The 22,547-nt window shown below is 41.0% G+C and overlaps 1 protein-coding gene and 1 pseudogene across 3 annotated transcripts in view; both read left to right on the top strand.

Moving 5' to 3' along the window:
• Positions 1 to 1,142: 1,142 nt before the first annotated feature.
• The window catches only part of RNF2 (ring finger protein 2), a 38,114-nt gene continuing 16,709 nt past the window's right edge, over positions 1,143 to 22,547 (top strand). Inside the window, exons 1-2 of one of the 3 annotated variants that reach the window (XM_059675592.1) lie at positions 1,143 to 1,434; positions 19,606 to 19,694. In XM_059675592.1, the coding sequence (XP_059531575.1) occupies positions 19,608 to 19,694 (87 nt within the window). In that variant the 5' untranslated portion in view covers positions 1,143 to 1,434; positions 19,606 to 19,607. Of the gene's footprint in view, positions 1,435 to 15,085; positions 15,113 to 15,153; positions 15,173 to 19,605; positions 19,695 to 22,547 lie in introns of those variants that run through there. The other 2 variants (XM_059675593.1, XM_059675594.1) reach the window with 2 other exon arrangements.
• Positions 4,478 to 8,409, top strand: LOC132221343 (annexin A1-like; annotated as a pseudogene).

Below are 22,547 nucleotides of genomic sequence, written 5' to 3'. Positions count from 1 at the left end.
TAGATAGCAGGTGAAAGTTTTCAAGTCACTGAAATAATAATGCTTTGCTCTTACTTTAATGGATTGACAGGATATACAATGCATGTCTTTAATATTTTAGATACTTAAATCCTAGTTCTTTAGGAAATCGTCTGAACACACCACCTGAAATTGATCCTTTTCTTTTCCAAGATCCTAAGTAAATTCAAGCTACTTATTTGGCATTGCTTGTAGAGAGCTTTAGAGAGTTCGAAAGCTGGAAAGGACCTAAAAATCATTCAACACGATCCTCTCATTTTGCAAATAAGAAAAAATAAATCCAGAGGAGTTATGTAATTTACTGAAGTCCCATAGTTAGAGACACATGGAAGGCCATAAACCTAGCTTGCCCAATTCCCAATGCAGCCCATTCCTTTATGCCATCTGAGTGCCCCGCTACTGTTGATTTTTGGAAGAGAACTTTACATCTCACCAATAGTAGTACATCTTGAGATCAGGGAACTCTTTTACTTCTTTGTTACTTCTTCAGTGTATAGCTTAATTTTTGTGCACTTTATATAACTTTTTGTAGACGAGTTGGTTGTGTTTTAGGTAATGATTACAGGTATTTAACCTATTCTTACCAGTATATTCTCAGGTTCAGAAGGTAATACTGGAAGGGACCAAAGAGGTAGGAATCAAAGAGCAGCCAGGTAAATAGTAAGAGCTGATGAGAACGCTTACAGACGTCCCACGATATGCTTTGAGAACTGAAGGTCATTTTCCCCCGGGATCATTGCATCTTGCAGGTCCAGCGTGCAGGGTGGAAAGTGTGTCTTTGCTGAAAGGGGGCGGCAGGGTGCCGAAGTTCAGGGGAAGTCCCGGAGGTGAATGCCCGAGGAGGATTGCTGAGGAGCGTGCGGTGCAAGAGGGGGGGCGGCCAGCTGGGAGCTCAGCTCGAGGCGCACGCCCCGCCGCCGGCCCGGGAAGCAGGACGGGTGGGCCGAGGTCGGGGAAGGCTCAGCGAGCAGCCGGACGAGAACGAGGTGGCGCCGTCATTGCCGGGGGCTGCGTGGGCCAGCGGCGGGCGGGGGCGTGGCCGGCGGCGGGCGGGGGCGTGGCCGGCGGCGGGCGGGGGCGTGGCCGGCGGCGGGCGGGGCGGGGCGGGGCGGTGGCTCGGGCCTCCAGGCCAGCACGCGGCGGCGCTCCCGCGCCAGCACGTCTCCGTCCCCGTCCCCGTCCCCGTCCCGCGCCTCCGCCCCCTCGCTCGCTCCTTCCCGCCCTCCCCGCAGCGCTGGCCCAGCCGGCTTCCCCTCGGTCTCTCATGAATATTGAGTGGCCCCTGTTGTAGTTCCCGAGCTCCATTGCGGAAGCCCAGGCTCGCCATATTGTGCGGCGGCGCCGGCGGCCGCGGCGCCTTGGACCCGAGTCTCGCTCCGGCCGCGGTCAACGGAGTCCGGGCTGGGGCAGGCGCCGGTGAGTGCGGCGGGCGGCGGGCGGCGGCGAGGGGCGCGGGAGCGGCGGGCGGGCCGGGCTGGGCTGCGGGCGGCTGACGGCGGCCAGGGCCGGGGGTGTGTGTGTGAGTGTCCGCGGGGGTGTGAGGGGAGATGGCGTCGCCGCCCCCGGCCGCTCTTGGAGGGGGATGGCGGGGAAGGCGGCTTCTCATTGTTCCCGAGCCTTCGAGGGTCTTGGCGGGGGCGGCGAGTCGGGCTCGTGGCGGACCCCGGGGGCGAGGCTCCGGGATTCCTTCCTTGGCCGCGAACCCCTCGCGCCGGCTCCTCCCCGGCGGGGCCCCAGCCTCCCCGCGGCCCCTTCCCGGCGGCGAAAGGCGTGGAATGCGGGGGATTTCTCCGCGCTCGGCCCCTGGCGGCCGGGAGGGTGCGTCTCGGCCGTGGGGGCGGGGTGGGGGCGCTCTGTGCCAGGAGCCCCGTCCCCCCCGGGGTGCTGGCGTCGGGGTGCGGGGAGGCGCTCATGGGCGCCGGGGTTCCCCCGGGCCGCGGGGAGGATCCTGGGGTGAGAACCTGCCGGGAGTGCCGCCCGCCGGGGGAGCTGGGGGAGGGGGGGGTCTGCTGCTGCTTCTAAATCGCCAGGTCGACCCAGAAGACCGTGGGGGGAGGGGGTCTCGGCGTGTTTCTGCCGGGAGCTTCGGGGTTTGAGTCCTGTCGCTGACGCAGAGACCTGGGGGACCCGGTGTGGTCGGGGAGCCCTCGGCCCGGTTGTCAGGATAAGTTCCCTCCTTCACAAGTCGCCCCCCCTATTCCCGGAGGTGCTGTTCGTGCAAACCGGTCACCAGTTTTGAGGTTCATTCCCGTTACTTGCCCGCCAAGGCCATAGTCCTAGTTAATGGCTTATCTCCTTGAAGCTTTTGGTCTGTTTGGTTTTTTTGGGGGGGGGGGGGTGTCTCTACTTTATGACCGTCAGAAGTTTTGGAGACTGTGTGCCTTTATGTGTGAACATGGCAGGTTTTGCAAAGAAATTTTGCTGGGAGGTGGGTAGGCGTGCATTCGGTTGCTTGAATGCTCACGACGCTTTATTTACTTCTTTTAAAAATTCAAACCGAGACGTGGGGTCCCCGCTTTAGACTGGGAAACTGGCGTGTGAGTGGTTCCGCATGACAGGGTCTACTTTTTGGCAGTTCCAGGAGGATGGGCTGAAACACTTAGCGTGATGGGTAGATCATCTACCTTCCTCGCTGGCCCTGGGGTATGGTTGTTGAATATTTTAACAGCTCAGATGGGTGTTAGATCTTGGTTCTTATGATGAATATTTGATCCTTTGGTTTATAAAGAATTTAAGTGGCAGCAACGCGGTTCGGTTATGTTCCTGGTTCCCCCCGAAGTTTCTGCTTTTGTCACAATCAACAGGTATCTTTTTAAAATCTTGATTTGTACATTGGTCGCACTTTCTAGCGAAATAATTGGTCGTTATGTGTAAGACTCCATTTTCCAGGGATAGTAGCACAAGCAAATATGGCCTCTCCCTTCTAGGGATTTGAGTTATTTCCTTCAGGTACCCTTGTGGAGTCCACGTTTGAGGTTAATTATAATAGGTGTGGGAGTGAAATGGAGATTTTTATGAAGGAAGAGTGCCTGAGTAGGCTAGTCCCCTTTGAGCATTTGAAAAATATGCTGATGGTCCTTCAATGTGCTGCATAAAAAAATATTTCAAATTAGAACCGCTAACATACTGCAGACAATGCAGACATTGAGAATTTTTTGGTTTTCTCGTGCCTGTGAGGAGCACTCTGACAGCTAGGTTCCTGGTTTGTATGGATAGAAATATAGAGCAGGTCAGCAAACATCTTTGGATGTCAGGTCTATCTCTTAATCTGATTTATTCATGATTTGTGTTTATATTATGCAGTCGTTGGATAAAGGTGATATATGTCTAATGAATAATATATAACCAGATGTTTCAGTGACAGTTTCATTTCTATACATTAGCAAAGAAGCATTATTCTTTCCAGCCAAGAGAAGTGAGTTAACATTAAAAAGCACTTTATTAAAATTATGACAGCATTTCTAGCATGACTTAAAGCACCTCATAATGTTGTAGCGCCTCATTTATTAAATCTGGAGAAATTAAACAGTGCATTACAGTTTGCAATTTTTAAAAAAAGAAAAATACCATGAGGTTATGTATATTCTGCACACATACAGATCTATGCTTGATTTTCAATTAATATTGTTTATTATACATGTTGTGGGAGACATACATTGTCATCAGACACCAGTTATTTAATTTCCTGTTGTTTTTTTTTCTTTGAAATCTCTGTTATTGTAGTAACTTATTGAATGTTTAGATCCCCATATAATTTTGGGTACAAAGGTACAGTAACATTTACCCTGTTCATTCCCTGAAGGTGCATCTATCCTGTATGTTCCCCACCCCCAGTCTTTTCACCTTTTCTACCTAATATGTCACATGGGTCCTCAGGTGTCTCTTTTAAGTACAGTTTGGTTGATTTTACATGGATATGCTGACTGTGCTAATGCAACTCTTGGCACTGAAATAGAAGCTGGTGTTCCTATGTCCATAGGTAGGAGGTGGCTGTTAATCAGTTTTATGCTATGTGGAGGAACTCCCATGGAACTGACTATAGTTTTTCAAGTTTGAGATTCTTTTTACTTCTCTTTTGTCTTACAGATGGTAGGCAGCCGAAGTGGACTGATACTTGTCTGGGCCTAGTGATACCTCTTGTTGGATGCTTAGAACCTACATAAATTACTAAACATTCTTAGAAAGAGTCCTGTTGCTTGAATTGGCCTTCTCACATTTCATTTAGAGAGTGTGTTAACAACATGTGTGCTGCTTCTACATGTCTCCATTTTGTTATAATTCTTAAAAAATCAGTTTAAGTACAATAATGACATATTATTTTTGTTAACCTCAGAATAAATTGTTTAATGAAGTCATCTTATTAAGCATTTCATTAAAATATCAAAGCATTTTGGTCATTTGTTTTCAGAAGATGTGTTGCTTGTGGATTCCTTTGAGAGGGATTTCTTTTTGTTTCTGAAGTCAATAAAATGAAAATCACGTGTAGTAAAAAATTAAGCTTAAAAATCCCTTAAGAAGGGAGAACAACATACCTGTAAGTTCAGCTCAGTTTTAGTGTTGGAACAGAGTGCTGTCTCTTTTGTTGAACACTAGAGAAGTAGTTTGCTTGCATTTAGAGGCCATGTTGAACAGCAAAAAAAAAAAAAAAAAGTTTTTAAATATAACAGTCACATTCAGAATGGTATAATGCTCATACTAGGGGAGGAGGGGAGGCTTGTGGGAACTGAGATCAGGTCTACCGTCTCCCATTTTCTCTAGGCTGTGTCTGTAGTAAAAAGAGGTAGGTGTGCATACCTGGAATAACCTGCATTGTTTAAATTATTTCTCATCTCCTCTCTGTTTTCTGTGTTGTTGTTGTTTTTTTCTTTTCATCTTGAATAGTTTAAAGTATAGAAGTTAATAATTTTTGTGCTGCAACTTAACTGGCACAGATTTAAAAGGTTTTGACTTATCCTTTATAGAATAGATTTTTATCTATAGGAATAATTCCAAACGTTCTTTATCCTTCATTGAAATAGCCAGAAGGTATCTCAGAGGAGAGCAGTTAGAATCACTGTGTTTAATAATGTATTTGGTGCCCAGTAAAGAAAACAGAAACTTCAATAGGAATTTCAACAGTGGTGATTTAATATAGGGAGTTGGTTAGATGGGTGTGAGAGCATTACATTAGTCAACCGAAGAGCTCAGTGAAAAGATTCCATGGGCCTGCTTCTAAACTTTTGAGGAGGTCAGTGTTCAGCTGCTGATATGGCTAGTTCTGGGAGTACAGAAAGAATTTGGGGGCTGGAACCAGTTGCTGCTGTCAGCAATTGTAAGAAGTCCCTTCACCCTCTTCTTCCTTTCAAATCTTCGTTTAGTACCTCCATTGGCAAAGTCTAAGGGGGAGCTCCTGGCAGAAGAGTAGCTTAGTATAGTTGCACAGTCTCAGCTCCCGCACCATAGATCAGAGGCTAGCATGGTAGTTTTGAAGTTGAGAATCAGTGAGTAAACCTGCACAGATAGCCTAGGTTAAAATACAGTAATTTAAGTAGGGAATCCTGTCCTTACCTTGCCTGTTCAAAAAAACAGTTATTGATTATCATGTGGGGCTGTCCCTATGCTAAAGATTATGTATAGAAAAATGAACATGGTTTCTGGCCTTGGGGGATTTACGATCTGAATGGGGATGATAAATAAATGACTGTACAGTGTGTTAAATGCAGTAACAGATGAGTGATGTGCTTTGCGAACCTAAAGGATATAGCAGCCTACATACCTCTTCTCTTCCAGCTAAACGTAATGACTATTCTTTTTATTTTGTCTCTTGATCAAATCCAACTTCATTTTTTCTGACTCTTCTGGTCAGCCCAGTACCTAGGAAAACTATTTCTGATATGCCTCAATTTTGTCATGTAATCATAATCATAATTAGTTAGGCATTTCTCTGTGTTGCATTTATCTGGATTAGGAAGACTGTCTCTCTTCACTTTTAGGCTAGCCAAGTACTGTGCACATAAAAGATATTCAAGGAATATTTATTTTTGTAGTGGATAATGGGAATTAAAATATTGATCATTACCTTTGCAACATTGTTTACTCCTTCCGAAGTCATAAAAAAAATAGTTTGGGTAGAGTGTTATTTGATTTACAGATGTGAGAATTTAAAGAGTAAATAGTTACTTTAAACTGTGTAAGACCAATAGCTGATTTAGAAATAGAACTTTGGGTTTCTAACGTGTTATATTCCAGAGCCAGCAACTTTGGCAGGGATTTCTTTCTTTTTCTTTTTCTTAAGTTAATCCTCATCTGAGGATATTTTTCCATAGATTTTTTCGAGAGAGTGGAAGGGAGAGAGAGATAGAAACATCACTGTAAGAAACATGGATTGGTTGCCTCCTGCGTGAACCCAGACCAGGGTTGGGAAATCTGCAACCAAGGTACAGGCCCTTGATCTGAATTGAACCTGGGACCCTTCAGTCCGCAGGCTGACTATCTACTGAGCCAAACTGACTAGGGCATGGGATTTCATTTGATGACTAACAAAAATCTTCTACCTCTTTTATTATAGCCTAATCTTCTAAAATCTCACAGTTATTTCTGGGGGGAAAGAAAAGACAGAAGTCCCTCATTTTATTTCCTTAAATTAGACACATCATGTAGTTTCCTTTTACATTGTTCTTTTTAGTTGTCCACTTTTTATCTCCTTTTTTTCTACTCCCTGTATTAATTACCACTCCCTCCATTAGCTATTGTAAAATGCTCAAACTGCAATACTTCATTTTGATTTCTTTTTAGACGTGTCCTGCTTGCTTCCCGCCTGCATACACACATTATGCTGATTTAACTTAAAACCAATCGATTTTTCACTTTAAAAAAGATGTATGCTTCTATGCCAGTAATTGCATTAAACCTCACTGTTTATACTATTTACTATATAGAGTCTAATTCAGTCTGGGACGTTGGTCTTGGAATCTAGCCAAACATTTTATAGAAGGTGTAGTGTTGAGTATAGTAGAAGGTAGGAGACTACATTACAGAAGGTGTAGTGTTGAGGCTAGTAGAAAGTAGGAGAGTTGGTTTCTAAGTCTGGTTCTACTACTAGCAAGAATGTTGGCTTTTCTGTTTTCTGTTAAAAGAAAAACAACACCACACTTGGTGGATGAAGCAGTCGTCATCGACATTCTAACTGTAAGAAACAACGCACAGCACAGCATCCACAGATCGAAGCAGCAGATCTCCAGGAAAAAGGAAAACCTCTGGATGAATTTCTGATGAAAGCCCTTACAGGTCATCTCAAGGAAGTTTCTTTGGCTCTAAGAAACTCCAGCCCAGTTGGATACTGATGAACTCCTTGCTGCCATGACGGGTCTTGGAATTGATAAAGACACACTGAATGAAATTTTGGCGTCAAGAACTAACAGAAATTAACAGAATCTATAGAGAAGTATTGAAGAGAGAACTGGCTAAAGACATCGCCTCAGACGCATCTGGGGATTATTAAAGGCTTTGCTTTCTCTTGTTAAGGATGGCTAAGCTGAGGATCTTGACATAAATGAGGACTTGGTTGATTCAGATGCCAGGGCATTATATGAAGCAGGAGAAAGGAGAAAAGGGACGGATGTGAATGTGTTTAATACCATTTTTACCACCAGAAGCTGTCCCCACCTTTGCAGAGTGTTTTGGAAGTACACCAAATACAGTCGGTATGACATGAACCAAGTTCTGTAACTGGAGATGAAAGATGATGTCAAGAATTGCTTTACAGCTCTGGCTAGTGTGGCTCAGTTGGTTGAGTGTTGTCTTGTGCACCTAAAGGTCGCTGGTTCAATTTCTACTCGGGACACATGCCTGGGTTGCCAGTTTAATCCCTGGTCTGGATGTATATGTGAGGCAACTGATGGATACTTTTTCTCTCTCCCCCTCTCCTTTCCTCTTGCTCTAAAAATCAATAAGAACATTTTTTTTAAAAAGAATTGCTTTACAACTATTTGGAAGTATGTCAGAAACCATCCGGTGTTCTTTGCTGAGTAGCTTCATCAAGCCATGAAGGATGTTGGAACATGTCATGAGACATTGGTCAGGATTATGCTTTCCCGTTCTGAAATTGACATGAATGATACCAAAACATGCTATCAGAAGTTATATGGTATCTCTCTCTGCCAAGTCATCCTGGATGAAACCAAAGGAGATTATGAAAAAATTCTTGTGGCTCTCTCTGGAGGACAGTAAACATTCCCTTGATAATCGGAAGATTTTTAAAATCATGTAACTATTTTCATTCCATATTATAGACTTAAATAGGAAAGTTTCTTCAGCAGGATTAGTCTAACTGCTTTCTGACAACTGTAGCCTATAAATCATTTTTATATTACAATTCTGTATAACAGAGATAGGCTTACTTAAAAAAATATACCCCAATTACCTGAGAAAGCTGTTTATGTAACAGAAAATAAAATGTTTTTACAGGAAAAAAAATACCTTTGCTTACCTTACTGGTTATTTGTAAAGACATAAGAGGTGATGTAGGTAAAGACGTTTTGTAAAGAGCAAAGCACATTATAAATATAAGGGCTGTATGTGAAGAGAGACAGACTGATTGATTGATTTATGACATGGATCCTGGGGCTAGTTTTGTGTCTGTTTCCAAATTTTTTATTTTTAATATTTAAAAGAAAGTTGTTGGGCCCTAGCTGATTTGGCTCAGTGGATAGAGTGTTGCCCTGCAGACCAAATGGTCCCGGGTTCGATTCTGGTCAAGGGCACATACCTGGGTTGCAGGTTCGATCCCCAGTAGGGGGCATGCAAGAGGCAACCGATCAGTGATTCTCATCCCTGATGTTTTTATCTCTCTCTCTCCCTCTTCCTCTCCCTCTCCCTCTCCCTCTCTGAAATCAATAAAAATATATTGAAGGAAGGAAGGAAGGGAGGGAGGGAGGGAGGGAGGGAGGGAGGGAGGGAGGAAAAGAAAGTTGTTGGGGTGAAAATGATGTATGGGAGTAGTGGATGTTCTTTAATCCTACTTTTCCCAAGTCTGGTTATAGTGTAATATTCCCTCCCCCAACAGGTTTGAGGTGGTATCTCATTGTGGTTTGATTTGCATTTCCATGATGATTTCAGCATCTTTTTGTGTACTTGTTGGCCATCTGTACGTCTTTGGAAAATGTCTGTGCAAATCTTCTGCCCATTTTTAAATCAGATTTTTTTTCTGTTGAGTTGTATGAGTTCTTTACATATTTTGGATATTAGCCCGTTGTTATATATATGACTAACAGTTATTTAATTCATTCAGTAGGTTGCCTTTTCTTTTTGTTGATGGTTTCCTTTGCTGTGTAAAAGCTTTTTAGTTTGATTCCATTTGTTTTGATTTCGTTGCTTTTGTTATAAAATATATGTGTATATTTAACTATAGTTTCATTGCTAATAAGATCGGGATGTCCATAAGGGCAGGTATTATTCGCAATTAATATACGTATATTTAAAAATATATATCACCTAAAACATGCTCTTTTTATCGATAAAGAGGTTTACATATATTGACTCACCAAAGTCACGGTGATTTCTAGTATATATGAGCTATGCCAAATTTTTGCAGCTTTCATGAACCTAAAATTTATGCTAATCTTTAGGTTTATCAGAGCTGTAAGATTTCTTTCTATTCTTAAAGTTTTTGTTTTCAATTTCATGCTTCTTGTAAGACCCTTGCTTTTGAAATTGCAGAAGCTGCTTTTCCAGTTTTAAACTTTGGATCTGAGTTGCAGAAACCAGGTGACAAGAAAGTCCTGCAGAGAAAAAAAAAAAAAAGATTAAATTAGTTTACCTTTTGGAATTGAATCCCAGTCTTACTGCAGCTATTCCCCATCGTAGTTGTTTTTCTTTTTTATAAGAGAAAATCTACCCCATGTAACAGAGGGACACTAGAAACATATTCTTCACTCTTCTGTTCTTATCTATTGTTGTCTTAAAACTGTTAAAATCTGTGCTTATTGTAATATCGTAGTAATATTAATAATAGGAATTGAAAAATGGAGAGAATCCTGCCTCCCCACGAACTCCAAACAATTTTTACCTTCTGGAACATAACTTTTTTATAGCTGTAATTGTAGCATAGATGCAAATCAGTGGCTTCTCTCATCACTTTACCTTATAAGTATTACTAGTCATTGGATATGGTAGTAATAATTACTACTTTTAATGATTGAAGCAATGTCATGTTGGTTTGCAGCAAATGTCTCTATGCTAATGTCATTATTATTGTAGTAGTAATAATTGTATGTTTGGTGCAGTGGCTAAGGGCATGGCCTTCTTAGTCAAACAGACCTGCGTTTGAGTTTTGCCTCTGACCTTTACTATGAGACCTTGAAGCAAGTTGCTTATTTATTTATTTATTTATTTATTTATTTATTTATGTATGTTTTGGCTTGATTCCTTATTTATTAAATGAGAGCAATTCTAGTACCTACTTCATAGGGTTATTAGGCTTAACCAAAATTTCAGAGAGGAAGGAAAGAGAGAGAAACATCAGTGGTGAGAGGATCATTGATCAGCCACCTCCTGCATGTCCACTACTGGGGATCGAGCCCGCAACCCTGGCATGTGCCCTGACTGGGAATTGAACCGTGAGCTCCTGTTCCTGGGTGGACACTCAACCACTGAGCCACACCAGCTGGGCAAAAGTTACCTATTATTAATAACAGTAGAGGCCTCTTGGCCTGGCCTGCAGGGATTGGGCAGAAACCGGCTCTCCCGACATCCCCCGAGGAGTCCCGGATTGTGAGAGGGCAGTTCTTGGGTGACACACCCCCAGAATCAGGCTCCTTCCTCTCTGGTTCCGTTGCCTCACACGAGAACCAGAGCTGCCAAGTCACCGCAACTCAACAGCTCCTGCATTGAGTGTCTGCCCCCTGGTGGTCAGTGCACATCATAGCTACTGGTTGGATGGTCACTTAGGCTTTTATATATGTAGATAGATAGATTGATTGATTGATTATTTCCTAGGACTGGGATAACTCGGCGAAAGAATATGAATATGAATTTATATCTCTGGAAATAATTGGGCTGCTTATTAAAAGGGTCATTCCAGTTGCTGTTAGAATGAAGGCGTCAGCTTTCAACCTTTTTTTCTTTATCTAATTGTGTGTGTGTGTGTGTGTGTGTGTATGTGAACTGCCTCACCACAAATTTTTCAGTAGATTATGCTCATGCCATAAAGGCAGACCCTGTTGGTGTTTGCATTTTCAGTTGTATTAAGGCAGGGGTGGGCAACTCCTGGCACGCGTGCCAAACATGGCACACCAGTAACTTTTGCTGGCATGCGAAACCCTCTCTTATTATCTTCCATTTACAATTGTGAATCTTTGTTTTCAGTGATGAATTTTGTTAAGTCTCATAATAGGGGTAGCCTGACGGATGAAAGTAGTTTGTGCCTATCTCTGAAGGTCACGAAATATAAACCTGATGTAAAATCTCTGTCATCAGTGATGCAGCAGCAAAAGTCCCACTGATAATATCAAACAGAGTCATAAAGTTTTCTCTCGGACTATCAGTGCACATGTATACATTAAAAAATACCGTAAATGTATTTTTCATCATCATATACTGTATTTTTGTCGCTCGAATGAATTTTTTATTATTCAAGGTTCTTCACGTACACCTTAAGAGATATCAAGTAGGCGTAACATGTTCTCAAAAAATTAGGGTTGGCACACAGAAGAATTTTGAGTCAGAGATTTTGCTGGTTTCGGCACGCACTCACAAAAAGGTTGCCCACCCCTGGTTTAAGGGAATGTTTCTGTGACTTCTTACATTGTTACTTGCTAAAGCTGACATGTGTTTATCAGCACCTCTGCTGCTTCTGACAGAAATCTACACTTGATGGGCATGTCTCTTCCTAGGAAAGGAGGACAACCTCGGTATACCACTTTTCAAAAGTTAACTTCTGTTCTGGCATGTGGGGCTTTGGACTGCAAGTCAATAGTTACTAGATTTCTCTTTTTAGCTTTGTCATTAATGATACACTTATATAAATCTTTAAGCTTTAAGATGTGAAGTACTTGTCAAATATAGAGATACTGATCTGTCTGTGTCATTAAATATGTAGATATTTTTTGGAGGCTAACCATGTGTGCTGATGGCATAGAGTCCACAGCAAATAAAACTGGTTATTGCTGCCATATCAATATGCCTTCTTCTTTGCAGTTTCTTATAATCTGGGTAGGGATGTGAAATGAAGTTGGTAGCCTCCCTTGCTCTAATTAGGAACTCAGGATTTTTCTGCTTTGCTCAGGAAATGACCATTGTTCTTTCTGTCTCTTGGTCTTAGGGCACTGGGAGAATTAAAAGTTGCCCCTCTCTAATAATGTAGTTAGTTTTTGGTATAGAGTTAGTGTGTATTCAAAGCTGAGAGCCTAAATTATGCCAGAGTCTGAGGTCTAAGCTATTAAGTCAGTAGTTTGTAGGCCGCTAGATTCAAATACAGTGGGGCCTTGACTTACGAGTTTAATTCGTTCCGTGAAGGAGCTCATAACTCAAATTACTCGTATGTCAAATCACTGTGACGTTCGCTGCGCCAACTAGCGGTGGCGTATCTGAAGCTGGCTCGTAACCCGAATTTTTTTGAGCTTGCAACTCAAAGCAAAAAATCGGCCGAGAGATGACTCGTATCTCAAAAAAACTCGTTAGTCGGGACACTCGTAAGTCAGGGCCCCACTGTACTGGGATGAAGGCAATATACTAGAAACCCCTTAGGGAAGCAGGGATTAAGACAGTCTTAGAAGTTACAAAATTTAGACTGGCAGATGAGAATCAGAAGTAAAGCACCAGTGTAAGGAATGTCTTGTCAGAGAGACAGATGAGTTAGAATTCAGGAAATCAACAAAAACGGAAAGTTCTGACAACCTGGGATAAAAAATGAAAACACAAGAGAAACAACTCCCACTCCCAGATGTACATTCTCTAGCATCAGTATACAGTTCAGAAAAAGATCTATTGCTAACTTATTATTTAAAAATATATATATGCCAGATGGACGTGGAGATGTATAGTTTCAGCAATTTTCTTGAAGACAAAGTGCAGAAACCCTTGGCTTTGGCTTTTGAATGATAGATGTTTGAACTTTAATACACAATACGCCTCTTATTTTGAAAAGAAAAGATTGGAGGAAATGGATGACTGACTGGCTGTGTTTGGAGTATTCAAGTTAAAAGATGTTGCTAATGGTAGACTTTCTTAGGTCAAGAGAAAGGACCATTGTTAGGCATCATAGAGGTAAGGATCTTTTTTATAGCAAGCTTTTGATCCACAAAATATTAGTGCTAATAAGGGCTCTTGATGCTACTTAATATAACATTTTATTTACAAAGAAGGAAACCGGATCCTCAGATAAAGTGGTTAGCCCCAGTTCACCCAAGAATTTAGAAGTAGAGCTTTTTTACCACGTGCATGTATTTGTAGAAAACTTGTGGCTACTCCTATGTGAGTAACCAATATTCCTATTATCAAATTGTCTCCACCTAGTGGCAACAGTTATTTTGCAAGGCTGAGTATAAACATGGGAAAAACTGTTAGGGGTAACTTTATTGATCACTCCTTTTGAAGAAGAGTCAGCCTGGTGACAAATTGTGTTGCCTTTGCAAAGGGAAAAGAGGAGACTGTACCTAATAACCTTACTAAGGAATTTGTAAACTCTACAGTTACACGTGAATTAGGCAGTACATTTATTGCAGAACTTGGTGTGTTAAATTTGTATTTTAGAGTTTTCATACACACACACACACACACACACACAGATATTATATAAGCATATATATTATATAAGCATATGTATATTCACATGTATAATTTTTCCTCTTTGTTAAGATAGCATGGTAAATCAGTAGAGAGAGATGAGCTAAACAATAACTGATTTGTTTAAAGTATTTACATATGAATCCTTTTTCCCCCGTTGACCTCTCCCCACTGGTCCCTGCTGCCCCCCCCCCCCTCCGCACATGCCCTCACCGCCCTACTGACTCTGTCCATGGGTTATGCTTATATGCATGCATACAAGTCCTTTGGTTGATCTCTCCTCCCCACCCCCCATGGGTTGGATGGTCTGTTCGATGCTTCTGTGTCTCTGGATCTGTTTTATTTCATCAGTTTATGTTGTTCATTATATTCCACACTAGAGGCTCAGTGCACGAAATTTGTGCACTTGGGGGGGGGTGTTCCCCCAGCCCGGCCTGCGCCCTCTTGCAGTCCAGGAGGGCTTAGACCCGCTCCCCACGACTGTCGGTCGGACATCCTTAGCGCTGCTGCAGAGGCAGGAGAGGCTCCTGCCATCGTTGCTGCACTCGCCAGCCATGAGCCTGGCTTCTGGCTGAGTGGTGCTCCCCCTGTGGGAGCGCATTGACCACCAGGGGGCAGCTCCTATGTTGAGTGTCTGCCCCTTGGTCAGTGCGTATCATAGCGACCAGTCATTCCGCCGTTCAGTCTATTTCCATATTAGCCTTTTATTATATAGGACTAGTAGCCCTGCACACGAATCTGTGCGCCAGTAGCTCCTTGCGGGACCTGGCCGCTCCATGCCCACTGCCCAGAGGCCCTCTGCGGCCTGCGGGGAATGCTTGCCTCGTCGCTGCAGCAATGAAGCAAGCATTCTGCCAGGCCTGTCACGCTGCCTGCTCTCAGCGGCCACCCCTCTACCCCGCCCCGGGACTTGGGGACTCCGGTGGGGCTGGGCACCACCATCTTGTGGCTATGGGTGCCGCCATCTTTGTGACAGAGTGATGGTTAATTTGCCTAGATAGATAGGATAGGAGTGAGATCATGTGATACTTATCTTTCTGGATTATTTCGCTTAGCATAATGCTCTCCAGTTCCATCCATGCACCGGTAGATTTTTTTCTGTCCAGTAGCATTGCTGGTGAGTTGTTTTTGAGCTAAATGCAAATAATCCATAACACTGATATATGGTGGGATAATTTTGAATATAGTACTCTTCCTATAACCTGTGGTTTAATTAGCAAGCCCAGTTTCCTTTAATTCTTATTCTACATTTTCTTCACACTGCATGTTCTTTTCTCTTACAGTTTTGATTGCTATAAGCTGAAATTTCCCATCAGAACCTTTCATGCTTCAGGTGTGTTTATGCTTCTGGGTAACCTGCATATACCCCAGATGCAACAAGCCCAAAACTGAAGTTAGCTTCTCATCCCTTTCTAGAACATGCATATCATTTCCTGTTTAAAAATATATAGAAATTTTTTAAAATATATTTTGCTATCTCACTTTAGATTTTTTTTTCTTCTTCTTCTTTTTTTTTTTTTTTGTACTGATTACTAGACGGCAGCTTGGCAGCTTGTGGTTTTATTCTCCTTTTTTTCTCATTTATTGTATCCCATGTATTTTACTTCCCAAGAGTTTTTCAGCTCTGCCCCTTCTAATTCTTACTTATTATAAAAATGTAGGCATTTTTTCATTTGGATTATTGCACAGTTCTTTAACTAAATTTTGCTTCCACAGGTCCATCCTCCACTGCTGCTGGAATTGATTTGTGTGTTTCAAATGTAAATCTGATTTTTTGTCATTCCACTGTGGATTTTTCTCAACACCTTTGCAAGGCATAGTAGGCCTCCCTAATCTGGTCCACCGTTTAATTCTTCAGCCTCTGTTTTACTTCCAACCTCCCTCTTTTCTGTTAAGCTAAAAATAAAAAACCAAAAATGAGAGGCAACAAGTATTTATTTGGGGTCAAAAGAATTGCAATTCTGGAAATACTGATTCAGGCAGAGACCTAAAAAATGTCCTAATTACAGGGTGAGCACAAGGGGTTTTTATTAGAAAAGGAGGGAATAATTACATGAATAGAAGAAAAAAATTTCTATTGGTGCCAACAAACTGAGTTAATATTTTAGCTATACATGGCTGGTAACTGATTCTGTCTTCAAAAAGAATCCATAATCATTAGTTTTTGTGTTCAGAATGTCTGCTTTTCTGTTGGCTTTGCAAATGGTTGTTTGTAATACATTGTTGGTTTTGCCCAGTCCAAAGCTTATTTTGCCCAGTTCAAATATTCCAAAGGTTCAAGGCCCAAGGCATACAAAGTACTTCCTCTGGAATGGCTTCTCTGGCTCCATTTTTAAATGGCTTCACTTATTTCAACTTCTCACATTTCACTCATTTAGTAGTGAACTACTTGGAGTTTCATAAACCCCCCATATTGAGTTGTGCCTTTGCTTATTATGTTGGTCCTTCTGGACTGCTTGCCTTTCCTTAGTTGGTTAACTTACACTTAACCTTAAACTCTCCTCTTCCAAGGGAGGAGTCTCTTTCTCTAGGAAGCCCTTTTCTGATTTCTGCTCCTCCATGTGACTACTACTTTGTGCTTTTGTAGCATTTACAAATTGTATGGAAAACATGGTTCAGGGCCCACTAGCCAATAAACTCTTGGAGGGTCTCATTTCCTATCACATAGTAGCTCTCAATAAATGTTTCCTACTCAGTTGGTTGTCATTGTGGGTCTGTTAGCTTCTAATATGGGTAGACAGGGACAGAAGGAAAACAAGGCTGCTGCTGATGTAACTGATGCTGCCTAATATTAGACCTTGATAGGTGTATCTGAAGCTTTGGGGAAAGACTGTATTGGGCCATTAAGAAAGTATCTGCGTTGTGGAACAGGGGTTGCAGGAGTAGTGTAGAAGAATGAAATAGTGATGAGTGATAAGAAATATTATAAGAGGGCACAGATGATCTAGATTATCTAGGTCTGCATTTTAAGTGGTACTTTAAAAAATCTTAGAACATTTATTCTTCCTGTAACAATAACTTAATTATATAGAGGTTAAAAAACATTAAGTCTGTTACCAGTACTCAAAAACTTAATTAAGACTGGATAATGAAGCTCTGTAATTCACCTTTGAAATGTTTCTGCTCTGTGTTCCATGATGTGGAAAAAAATACAATCCAATTAGGAGTTGATTATATTTTTAGATAAAGAAGCTATTAGGTTAGCAAAAATAATTTAGATGAATATTCCAGTTGTTTAGTACAATGACAACTGTCAGTAAAGAACACTTTGTCTTTAGATGCTTACAGAAATTAGTGTCTGTTTTAGAGTTGTCACTTCAGATTACAAACTGCTGCAAGTGGTTTTCATGAGGTGATACTGCAGGCAATGCTATGATGGCAGTTGAATTGCTTACTCAGAATTTATCATTGCTCCCTAGTTTGCCTAGTCTGACCAAAGGATAAAGGCAATATAGGGTTCTCTACACTTTACCCCAATATTCTTGATGATCAGAGAACAGTCTTCCTGGCCTATATATATTATCTTAATCCCTTCAAAGATGGTATGTGGGAACTTAGTGTACTTTTGTCCTGAATATAATTTCTATAGAGTATTCATTTTAAAAAAAAATTGTTAGTCTTCTTAAAGCCTAAATTATAGGATAGTTTTAGGAACCAAATTCTGCATGGTAGAATGATAAACATTTAAAAGCTATATTTATTCATATTATCCTGGAAGTAGACACAAAATTTCAGGGACAAGGATGGATAGATTATTATTACAGCAATAACTGCATCAGTTCCCCTGTGCCTGAGTTCTTCTCCCCACCCCACTCCCGTCACCCTGCAAGCTATGCAGTAAGAGCTATCAGGGGTCCTCAAACTACGACTCGTCCCGGGCCCGCAGTGCGCATGTGTGGAATGTCCGAGGGACAGTGAACTGGCCCCCTGTTTAAAAAGTTTGAGGACCTCTTAGCTAGATGTTCATTTGGTAGGCGAAGAACCTAAAAATATGAATCTGGGAGCTTGTGTAGTTGTTACCTCACCTCCTGAGAAAGGGAGAGAAATCCTTGCTCCCTAATGGAAACAAATTCTCCTTAGTTGAAAAGGAGGATACAATCTTTAGCATGTAAATGAACTTTTCTGGGCGGGGTGGATATCAGAGAGGTCTTAACCTTTAAGGCCCCTGGAATGTCTCCATACTCTCATCCCTCCTGAAATATAAAAGCATATGTCTAGAAAGATAAATCTCCTACCTATTCAGTTACCTTTGTGTTTTAAGACTTTTCTGAAGGACAAGTGTTTTCCTGTGTCTGTTGTTGTTTTGCTTCGGGCCCTAACCATACAGAAACACAAAAATACTTTCTATATGCATAGAAACTGATAAATCTTCCTTTTGTCTTCCCTTTCCCATGATAATTTGAAGTGACACTTTTTTAGTCATGAACAGGTCAAACACTGTTATGATTGTCTAACTTGAGCTCCTTTCTTTCAATCATAACCGTTGTTGAGGTCTTCAGCAATAAATACCCTGGCAGGTTAGGTTCTGGTTAACCAGTTTTTCCTGAGGGCAGAGCTTAAAAACAGAGTGACCAGTGACTTAAAGTGCTAGAAAGCAGCTTTTGTATCTTTGACAAAAGTTGGACTAGAGGCCATGCTGTAGAGTCTCAAATTTTCCTGATTTAGTTCTAAGTTCCATGACCATGACTTTTAAAAAAAGTATTGTTTTAAATAGCTGTTGTGTGCCAGGTACAGTGCAAGGTAATGGGGATATTGTGGAGAATAAGATAGATAAAAGTGCCATAGTGGGAGGGTAAGGGGAGCGGGGGGAGGGAAGACATGAAAGAATGGCAAAGTAAGAATTTTGTTAGACTTCATGAAGGAGCTAGCTATGGGAAAATCTTTGGGGAAAAGAGCCTTCTGTTACAGATAGAAGGATGAGCTAGTGAAGGTTGTAAAATGAAAATGAGCAAGATTGATAAAGAGAAGAATGACAGATGTGGCTGACAGATGGTGAACAGAACTCAGAATCACAAGCATCTTTAGGTGTTTGGATTCTGTTTTAATTTCTAAAACAGGCATGATAAACATTTTGCTCTAAAACTAGCTTTTTAAAAAAATTTAATGTTTGTTGTGTACATCTGTTGAACTCCATGTCAGACATACAGCTTATATAGTATTCTGTAATATATATGTATATATAGCCATATTCTTATTGACAGGCATGCATAGACTTTTTTTGATATTACAAATAATGCTGTCAATTTTTGGTTCTTAGTTTTTTCCCTCCCCGTCTCCCCAATAGGTGAGAATAGGATGGCTAGAATGCGCAAGAGTTGTGTATTTTCCTTCCCCAAGTCAGTGAGGTTCTGGATAATACTCTGGCAGGTTAGGTTCTGGTTAACCAGTTTTTCTTGAGGGCAGAGCTTAAGAACAGAGTGATCAGTGGCTTAAAGTGCTAGAAAGCAGCTTTTGTATCTTTGATAAAAGTTGGACTAGAGGCCATGCTGTAGAGTCTCAAATTTTCCTGATTTAGTTCTAAGTTCCATGACCATGACTTTTTAAAAAAGTATTGTTTTGGTTAAGACTGTTTTGTATACCTTCAGTAATAATTAAGTACTTTCTGTGTTTATTTTGGGCATTCAGAGACTGGTTAGTCTCTCTTGCTTTCTAGTAGTTTGTATTATAAATGGAGAGATTCTTGAGCTTTTTTTTTTAATTTTTGAGGAGCCAGTGTATAATTTTTATTTTTATTATCCTCAGGATTTACAATTCCTAAAAATCACTTTTGAGATTTATTTCCCTCTCAGATACTAAAATTGTTTTTTCTTTCTTTTTTATCCCTAGCAATGTCTCAGGCTGTGCAGACAAATGGAACTCAACCATTAAGCAAAACATGGGAACTCAGTTTATATGAATTACAACGAACACCTCAGGTAATGTAGACTAAGATAACAGGGGAAATATGATACATATGTAAATTGGGATACATTTTTAGAAAATGAAAACTTGAAAGAACATAACAGTAATAATAAATTGATATACAAGTAGTACTGACTTGTGTATATTTGGTTGACACTTCATTCATTCATTCAACAAATAATTTGAGTGCATATTCTACAGGTTCTAAGCTAGGCACTAGGTGAAATGGTGAATAAAACATGTAGCACCAGCTCTTAGAATTTATAGACATTAAACAGATAAACATCCATAGAATTATACCTTGAGAGATTGGGTAAAGGAAAAGTCCTCATTGCTGTAATAAATAATAGCTGGGGGAAGTAGAAAAGACTATTTTCAGAAGGTAAACATGGGGAAGACTGGGAGTGGAAGCAGGGTTGAAGGAGATAAGCGTACTTACAACTGATCTCATTTTAAGTTGGTGATGCCTATAAGACAGGCAGTGATGCTAACTAGAGAACTGGACTAAAAGTTAAGTTTTAGAGATTGTCAGCACATTTACAGCATGGTGAATAGATAAGATCGTCTAGAAAGGGAGGAGGCGAGGGCCCGGATCTTCGTCCAGAGGAGCTTCAACATTTAGAGATTAAGTAATGGACAAGCAGCCAGCAAAGGAGACAGGGAAAAGCAAGGAAGAGCGAGAGAGAGGGGATAAAATCTATGAGGAAGTGTTTTGTTTTGTTTTTAAATATATTTTATTGATTTTTTACAGAGAGGAAGGGAGAGAGATAGAGAGTTAGAAACATCGATGAGAGAGAAACATCGATCAGCCGCCTCCTGCACATCTCCCACCGGGGATGTGCCCGCAACCCAGGTACATGCCCTTGACCGGAATCGAACCCGGGACCCTTCAGTCCACAGGCCGATGCTCTATCCACTGAGCCAAACCGGTTTCAGCGAGGAAGTGTTTTAAGGAGGAGGATTCAGTTATTGTTTCAACAGTATTCAGAAGATGAATAAGATGAGCATTACAAAAGTGTACATTTGATTTGGCAATATGTACTTGGTGATTTTTTTCAAGAGATTCACTTGATAGATTGTGCTGCTATGTCGAAGGGGGAAAAAGTGAAAATGCATAGGCAATTCTTCAGAAAAGTTTGGCTCTGCAGTGGAGCAGAGAAATGGAGCAAACACTGGAGGGGGACATAGCATTGGGAAGTTTTAAATTACTCCTTCCACTTCCCTTGTTCAACATTCCCTTCTCCTCCCCACCTCTCCACCCTTGACAGCTCTAAGGTGCATCATGCACATTTCTCTGTGCAGCAACTCTATGGAGATATTACTCTGGGCTGATTTAGTGGAGGAAAGTTAGCTAAAATCTGAGAGCAGATAGAATAGTCAAACGAGTGATACACTTAATAACATAGGAAGGAATGTATTTTCAGTAGGAAGAGGTATACTTCCTCCTTATAGGAAAGAAGATGATTATGAAATTTGAGGTAAGGTAATGTATTGAATGTTCAGGTGGAGAAGGTCTGCAGATAGAAGAAAAGGTGTACAATAGTGTAGTGAAAGGAAAAATGAGTTTGTTAGAGAAACCAATTACTGAGCAATATTGAACACCCATTTGAGTCTGGTGAAAGTTTTAGTGATACCCGTCTGGTTGTGAGATTCCCCCCGTCTTACCCCCAAAGTGCTGCTCTACCTGCACAGGTACAGGCCTGGAGAACAGGGTTGGGATTTTGTTAGGCAAGTTCTTTCTAAACAGGACAGACTTACTAGCTGAGTCATCATCATTCTCTTTGATTATTTCCTCATTAGAGGTTATAATTCCTAAATCAGAAGTTTGTGTATGTATTAAAACTAAGTAAAATAAAATATAGAAAGTGCTTTATATAGCGAGGCTGAAACATGCAGACACTTGATAATAGTGATAGTTATTGTAAATGTAAATATATTTTACTTGCGTTCTTTATGGACAGTACCTGTTATTTCTGTCTTTCCTTGTGGGGTCACCAGTCTTTGACCCTTTAGAGAAAGCAGGTACTATGGAGAGGCAGTGGAAACAAGGGAGTGTCACTAACATGGGAAGCTCCTTATTTTTACTTGCATCTTCCTTTCCAGTAGTTACTGAATCTCTTTTCTTATTCCATCTGGGCCATATTGGTGGCTTTTGAGCTAGGTAATTTGTTCTCAATGCCACTTTGTAGGAAGAGTGGATAGTGGTAGGAAGAAGTAGGAGTCACTAGTCTCTCAGCAGCTGGGAGATGTGTACATTGGAACTCCAAATGCATTTTATCACATTTTTTAGACATGACAAATAAAAATACTTCAGATATACTATGGTTTAAATCAATTAGCCTGAGAACCTGACCACTTTGTGTAAAATTGCTTTTGTGGATCAAGACTTTTTAAGTTCCAAAAAAGTGATTTTAAAATGAAATAGTTAAATTGTGTATTAGTTAGAGAATATTTGTATTGGAATCTTAAAATCTTTTTAATAGATAGCATGAAATGTATAACTTACAGTAGTCCCCTCTTATCCACGGGATTACATTCTCAGACACCTAGTGCATGCCTGAAACCACAGATGGTACTAAACATTAAATTCCATCTTTTTTCCTATACAAACATACCTAGGGTAAAGTTTAGTTTATAACTTAGCCAATTTCAGGGCTAGAAGATTCCTTCTTACTATAGATCTTAGTATCCTTATTGAGAACTTTCACCTTTTTATTTAAAGAAAGCACTTTATGGCTTCTCTCTGTCATATCTAAATTGCCAGCATCGCTACGCTACTCTTGTGCTTTGGGGCCATTAGGAAGTAAAATAAAGATTACTTGAACACAGCTCAAGATACTGAGACAGTTGATCTGATAACTGAGAAG

This window comes from Myotis daubentonii, chromosome 18 (assembly GCF_963259705.1).
Source record: "Myotis daubentonii chromosome 18, mMyoDau2.1, whole genome shotgun sequence".
In the NCBI taxonomy this organism is placed as follows: Eukaryota; Metazoa; Chordata; class Mammalia; order Chiroptera; family Vespertilionidae; genus Myotis; species Myotis daubentonii.
This window is presented reverse-complemented; position numbering and strand designations above follow the sequence as displayed.